General features: G+C 45.3%; 2 protein-coding genes across 2 annotated transcripts in view; one reads left to right on the forward strand and one right to left on the reverse strand.

The window, feature by feature from the left end:
* The window catches only part of SIX4 (SIX homeobox 4), a 10,130-nt gene extending 10,102 nt beyond the window's left edge, over positions 1 to 28 (reverse strand). Inside the window, exon 1 of the mRNA XM_019551171.1 lies at positions 3 to 28. Coding sequence (XP_019406716.1) covers positions 3 to 28 — 26 coding nt within the window. The remainder of the gene's footprint in view (positions 1 to 2) is intronic.
* Positions 7 to 6,752, forward strand: part of MNAT1 (MNAT1, CDK activating kinase assembly factor) — a 153,838-nt gene continuing 147,092 nt past the window's right edge. Inside the window, exon 1 of the mRNA XM_019550930.1 lies at positions 7 to 115. Coding sequence (XP_019406475.1) covers positions 27 to 115 — 89 coding nt within the window. The 5' untranslated portion in view covers positions 7 to 26. The remainder of the gene's footprint in view (positions 116 to 6,752) is intronic.

Genomic DNA, 6,752 nt, shown 5'->3' on the forward strand with positions numbered 1-6,752 from the left:
ACCGCGCCGGGCTGGGCGGCGGCGGCATGGACGACCAGGGCTGCCCGCGCTGCAAGACCACCAAGTACCGCAACCCGTCCCTCAAGCTCATGGTCAATGTCTGCGGGCACACGCTGTGAGTGCGGCGCTGCCCCCAGCGGCGGTCGGGGGCAGGGGCTTCCCGCCGGGGTGCTGGCTCTGGCAGCCCCCCCGCCCCGAGGGTGCAGGGGCTTGGTCGTGGCCAGCCGGGTGCTCTGGAGCCCGGTATTCAGTGGCATCGTTTAGTGTCAGGGTGTCTGCGGGGGCACGGGGACATTTTGTGCCAGGGTGTTTGCTGGTGAATCACTTTGTGCCAGGGTGTTCGCTGGGGAGGGGCATTTTGTGCCAGGGTGTTCGCTGGGGAGGGGCATTTTGTGCCAGGGTGTTCGCTGGGGAGGGGCATTTTGTGGCAGCAGGGTGTTTGCTTGGGGGGGTGGGCATTTCTTGTGCACGGGGTGGTGTTTTAGGCCATCCTGCGTGGGGCTGGGAAAGGCTGAAAGAGTTTGTGTTGCAGGGGCTTGATTGTAGTCTTCTGATGCCTGAAGAGCGATGACAGAGAGGATGGAAATGGGTTTTTCTCTGTGACCGGAGAAGACGGGACCCAAGTTGCAGCAAGGGAAGTTGAGGTTGGAAAGCAGGGGGTCTTTTTGGCTCTGAGGGCAGCCCGGCATTGGCGCAGGCTGTCAACAGAAGCTGTGCAATTGGTGTGTTTGGAATAGTTCAAGAGCAGGATCCCATTGAGCGCTGCTTCCTGATGATGAGCTTGGGGAAAAGAAAGTTGGAAAAAAAAAAAAAGAAGCATTTCCTATTCTTTACAGCATCAGTCGGGTTTGGTTTTGTTCCCCCTCCCCCTCCCCAGGCTTCTTTGTGTGGTAGTTTGATTGTTTTAAAGAAGCTGCAACTGACTTAAAGCTTCATCACTGTGTTGTCCTGAATAAGGAAAACATGCTGTGTTGGCAGGACTTTGGCTGGGAAATTTAAAATATGAATGAATAAAAATCCTGTTCTGAACTTGTGCAGAATGAGATGCCCCAGCAAACACCCTGACACGTCTGTAATGCACTTGGTTATTGCTTGCAGATCTCAGATGTTCATGCTTTTACAGAAGCAGTATAGGAAAAAAATACCACAAGTGTGGAATACATTACTTTTTTTGCATTCGGTGATGTTAGATGCACATATATTGTTTTTTTGAAACTATGCGTCAGTTTATTTTCTTCAGTCAAAACGAAAAAGTGACCAGTCTCTGCCTATAAGGATTTGTACAGATATAAACAGTATGGGCTTCGTTCGGCAATGCTGGGGAACACTTACCCAACCAAATAAATGCCATGCTGTTAACATGAGGTAAAGGTCATGGAACTAGTCTCTCTGTAATCACCATGGCAAATCTTTAACTAAATATGATATTCCTCCTATTAGCACAGTATACATACACACCACTGCACACCTCCAATAAAGGTCTGGGTGAATGCTTGAGCTTCGAAGGGTATCTCAGACCAGTTTGCACGTAGCTGTACAACCATATCTAGAGACAGGTAGTGGGAATGCATCTCTTGACCTCAGCTGTCCTGAAAGCTCTCAGAATAAGATTTACAGCAAGGACCTTGTCTGCCTATCTGATATCTTTTATTAGACCAACTCAGATAGTTGGAAAAATTCTTTGCAAGCTTTTGGCTATAAATACCTTTTATCAGACTGAAGAAGCACCTGCAGTTGATGTGGGCTCTGCTCAGATGGATGAATAGTAAAGAAGCCAGAGGCTGGCATGCATCGCCCACTGATTCCTCAATTTATATCTCCACTGACTGCCTGTCTTGCATGCAGAGCAGCCTCTGGCCTCTTCACTATTCATTCCATCCAGGAAGAGCACACACCGACTGCAGATGCTTCCTCAGCCTGACCGAGGGTATTTATTACCTGAAAGTTTGCAGAGGAGAATTTTTCCGACTGTTTGAGTTGGTCTAATAAAAGATCAGATTTATCCAAAGAACCTTGCCTGCCTGTGTCCTTAGACCAACACGGCTGCAGTCTACACCTCGGAAAAAGGTTCATAGATCTATAGACATAGGCAGACAAGGTTCTTTGGATAAATCTGATATCTTTTATTAGATCAACTCAAATAGTTGGGAAAAAATGTGCATTCCCAAGTAGTTGAAACCCAAACCAAGGAAAAATCCTATCAATAACTGCTGTCAAAGAATGCCAAAATCCCTGTCGCAGCGATTCTCAGATTGCATTTGGATGAAAGGTGATGAACTGGGGAGTCTCGCATGTCTTCAGGTAATCATGGTTATCAAGAGAGCGTGCTAGATTTGGGCAGTGGGAAGTGGGCCCAGATCCACAAACCTTAAGTAGTGTACGTCCATGGATTTCAATGGGGCTTAGGTACCAAAGTCTTTGAGATTCTGGGCCATAGCAATTTCTACTTCTGGAAAGTGCTGTTTTTGCTTCTGTCTGTAGCCTGTCTGGGTTTAGGATATTGCTGCTCTGCTCCTTCCTTTGAATAGGATTTTTTTTTTCCCAGAAGAATACTAGTTATAGGCATTGAAGTTGTGGTGAAGCTGTAGGAGGAAAGGGGAGGTCTGCTTTTTACTTTCACTTGCTGCTGATCCACTAAATGGCTGGAGGGGAGAAGAGACGCAGGCCACATCTACAGCAAGTTTTGGAAGATGCGTACTAGTTAACAGGTCAGCAGCCTAGTGTAGAGAAAGGTGGTATGCCCGGAATATCCTATAGCTATGGAAGGGATGCTGCCTTTCTGTAGGACGTGGGCAGGGAGCACAGGGCAGAAAGCAGAAGGTAGCAGCTTTGATGATCATGCAGCCCTGCTTAAAGCCTTCAAGGCTGTACAGGTTCCTTGTCACTTCCAGAACAAGCCAGCATGTGTTAGTTTGACACTTCTCTGCAACGCTTCTCTGCTTTAAAACATACAAGCCAAGGAGTAAAGTGAAAGTCGCTGTGGATTTCCAGTATCTGAACTTCCCTGGCTTTTGTTGTGATTATGGACTTTTTATGTTAACAGTATACACAGCTGGCTTTTTTTCTTTCTTAGCATCCAGTCATTTAATGTTGCTCTTCTATTATCAAGTCTATGTTATAATCCTCTTTTGATGGGTTAATAATTTAGTCCGGGGTGGCCAACCCATGGCACATGTGCCACAAATGGGTTGGGCAGCCCCTGGGTGTGGTGTGTGGCAGATCAGGAAGGCTGTGGGTAGCGCAAGTAAGGCAGGGAGCACAGGGCATGGAGCAGAAGGCAGAGCAGCAGATTGGACTTAATTTGAGGCACACCTGTCAAAAAGATTGCTCCCCACTGATTTAGTAGTTTCAAATGATATCCAAGTAAAACTTGGTCTAGGAGTTGGAGTGCCAGGTGTCAGCTCTGACACTGAGGCTGCTGATCTGGTCATGAGGGTAGGGAGAAAGGAAGTAATTAAATGCAATTTATAGTAACACGCTTAGTTAAGGAAGTTCTGAATTAAGGTTGTCTACTGCTCTTTGACCCTCTTGCGCAAAATCATTACATCCTGCATGGTTCTGTATCAGCAAGCTGATAATAGTTCAAATGTCCTGGTCCTTATGCTGTAATTCACTGTGCATGGGTGGGTCTCTGCACTCAGCTCCTTCGAAGTCTGTGGGAGTTCATGGATTGGGACCCAGGTGGGAAGTACATGGGGCTGAGATATAAGGGTCAGTCACATGAGTGTGGGGGAGTCAAGGAGCCTTTATCGAAAATACCCTCCTGGTCAGTCTTCCACTGCAACTTTCTTTGGTGGATCCTAGCCAACCCTGAATGTTATGGGAATGTTTTATTTCCCTTAGTTACGGCCGCTTGACCAGTATCACCAAAAGTGTGATTCAGTGGGGAACTGTATGTATGTTTAGCATTACGGTAAGGTTGAAATATGCTTTTCCTTTCTAAAACTCTCCTCTCATGGTATGAGAGAACAAATTGGCAGTTAAAAGCTGCTGTAAGATAAGTCTTAACATGGAAACATTTAGTCTAGTCTAAGCAATGATAGTCTTTTAATTTATGTTTAAAAATACATATAAAAAAAAAAAGGGTGACCATCTTTTGATTAACAAATGAAATGGCTGGCCTAAAGGCCTTTGTTTTTTAGGGGGAGACTCAAGCAAGGATAGGATGGGTGGTTTGAAGTTCTGCAAGTATTAGCTTCTAAGGCTGCTGATGGCTCTGCTTTGCATTTAAATGTTTAGTCTCAGGACTTGCCTTCCAAAGCCCTTGCACACACATGACTATTCCTGGTTGCTTGGATGGTTCTTCATGTGATTTTGAAATGTGCAGAGACTGGATGTGTGCTGGTGAGTGGTGTTTTCATTCACCTAGCTTCATTTGAGACCATGACTTTTTTTTTTTTTTTCCCTTGGCCTGCTTGGATTTCATTGCTTGCACTGAGTTTTAGGAGGCAGGTTTAAAGTACCCTACTGCTTTAAGTGCATAAAAAGGAAAGGAAATGCATCCACCAAAAAGTGTATTAAAAGAACATTAAGATTGTTACCGCAAACAGGATTGGGGAAGGAAATTTACTGTTGGCTGTAAAATGTACCATATGGCCCCTGACAATCAGGCACGAAAGTTGTGTATAGAAAAAGTAATTAATAGCAGGGCTGGTCCAGCCATCCAGCCCTATCACCCCCTGTGTGCAGACCCCCTTTATTTCTTGATTGGAAGGGAAACTGGTTCATACAGGCCCTTCTGTGAAAAGCCAGGCTTCCTGTGACCCCTAACTCCAAAGAGAGTGGATGCAGAGGTCCCCAGAGTTGAAAAGACCTCTCTGAAGTGCAGGGTCTGTTTTACCAACCTTCTGCTGTACCAACCAGGCTTCTGCCCCATGTTTAATGGGAGGGGGCACCCTTGGGAGAAAGGGCCACAGGCCTAGAGGAACACTCCTCCAGCAGACTAGCAACCTGGTTTCCTGGCTGACTGATCTTATAGGGCACCTTGTGAACTTGTTCTGGTGCTATCAATTTTCCAGTCTTCCCCAGGAGACTCCTTGCAACATGGTTGGGATCTTTATTAGAGGCTTAAATTATTTTTCCTTTATTTTTGCCCTGAGGGAAGTGGGTTAATTTTTCTCTCTCCCTCTGTTGATATGGCTCTGAAATGGAGATGGTGGCATAACAAGTCATTTATACTTTTCAAGACCTTGCTTTTCCTCACTCGGGGAGGCATCTGCTCATAAAGGTCTCCCAAGGGGACTCTGCAGTCTCCCTTGCACCCTGTTACATTTACTTCCCAGGATTCATTAGGGGGTAAGTGCATCCAATGAGGCCTCTCTAATTGCTGTCCTAATAGGCTCAAAACTGATGGAGCAGAGGGTTATTATTATTATTATTATTTTTTTTTTTTAAGTGAAAAGGGTTTGTGCCATTCTACAAGGGCCAGATCCACCACTGCTGGTTTCAGTGCCATAGGTAAGTGGTTCTTGACTTTGGCAGGCTCAAGGCATCTCTCAGAAAATAGCAACTCGTGGCTTTCACTTGTGTTTTGACTGCGGAAAAGAGCTCGGAAAGCCCACGGCAGGTCAGGATGCTTTTGACACTGTAGTTTCCTGTTAAAATCCTGGGTTCATCTTGTGAATCATGTGTAGCTGTTTGCATACCTAGTTGTGCTAATGCTGTAGTATCCCCTACAAACTGTTACTGCCTCCTATCTGGAAATCTTTTTTTTTAGGATTTATCCCAGGACAGTGGACATGGACGTCTGTCCAACTGCATTTTGTCTAGGGATAAAATGGTTTATCCTGGGATAAAGGCAATGGCTGTTTGTAGGCATTATGTCCTTGTGATTGTGGTATGTATGAGGGTTTGAGAGTACAGTTTTTAGGACTCTTTGCATAAATGGTTGCTTGCAAATGCAGGGGACTAAACACTGTGGCCTGAGAGGCCCCTTCAGCCCTATGTTCCTCCCTCAAGTTGGGCATGCATCATTGCCAGATGCTCCTGAAAAATCAGCCCAGGATTCTTGTTTCATACCCACCATGGAGTCAGTGTAATAATTCTGTGCATGTGGGAGACAGAAGAGAATCTAGCTCCATTCAAGAGAGATTTGTTAGCTCCAGAGTACATATAAGAGTTAAAAACAAAGTTAGTTAATAAAGAAAAAAAATCTCTCTCAACATATGCAGAAGGAAATTTTAGAATTCAAAGAATTTATACTGTGCCTTCAGAGTGTTTTTAATTCTGTGTTTGCATTTCTTATCTCAGTGGGCGGGTTACTGGTAGTCTGGGTGGTGGTGGTATTGCATGTGGGACTTCAGGAGGATTGGATTGGTAACTTTTGAAGAAATCGAGTTCAGCTCTTTCACAGTTGAATGACAACCTCTTGGGAGGCTGTCTTTCTCAAGCAGGGGTGGGCAATTATTTTGGCTGAAGAACCGCTTAACAAGTTTTGGTTGGCTGTTGAGGGCCACAAGGGTAGCTCCGCCCCTTGATGGATGCCCCGCCCCTTGGTTGCCCTCTTGGGACTAGAAGTCCCACCTCTAACCCCTAACCTTTGCCACTGGAAGTCCCTCCCCTTGCCCTGGGCATGCTCCTTTTGGGAGGGAGGGTGCTGCCATCTTGAAACTGGGAAAAAAACCCCCAAATCCTATTCCAAAAAATAAAACATTGACTACAACTTATTTTAATTTTATTTAAAAATATTTTTGTCCTGGTTTGTGTGTGTTTGCATAATGTATCTAGAGGCAATTTTATAATAGCTCAAAATA

Source organism: Crocodylus porosus, unplaced genomic scaffold (genome assembly GCF_001723895.1).
Source record: "Crocodylus porosus isolate Cpor-Errol unplaced genomic scaffold, CroPor_comp1, whole genome shotgun sequence".
NCBI lineage: Eukaryota > Metazoa > Chordata > Crocodylia > Crocodylidae > Crocodylus > Crocodylus porosus.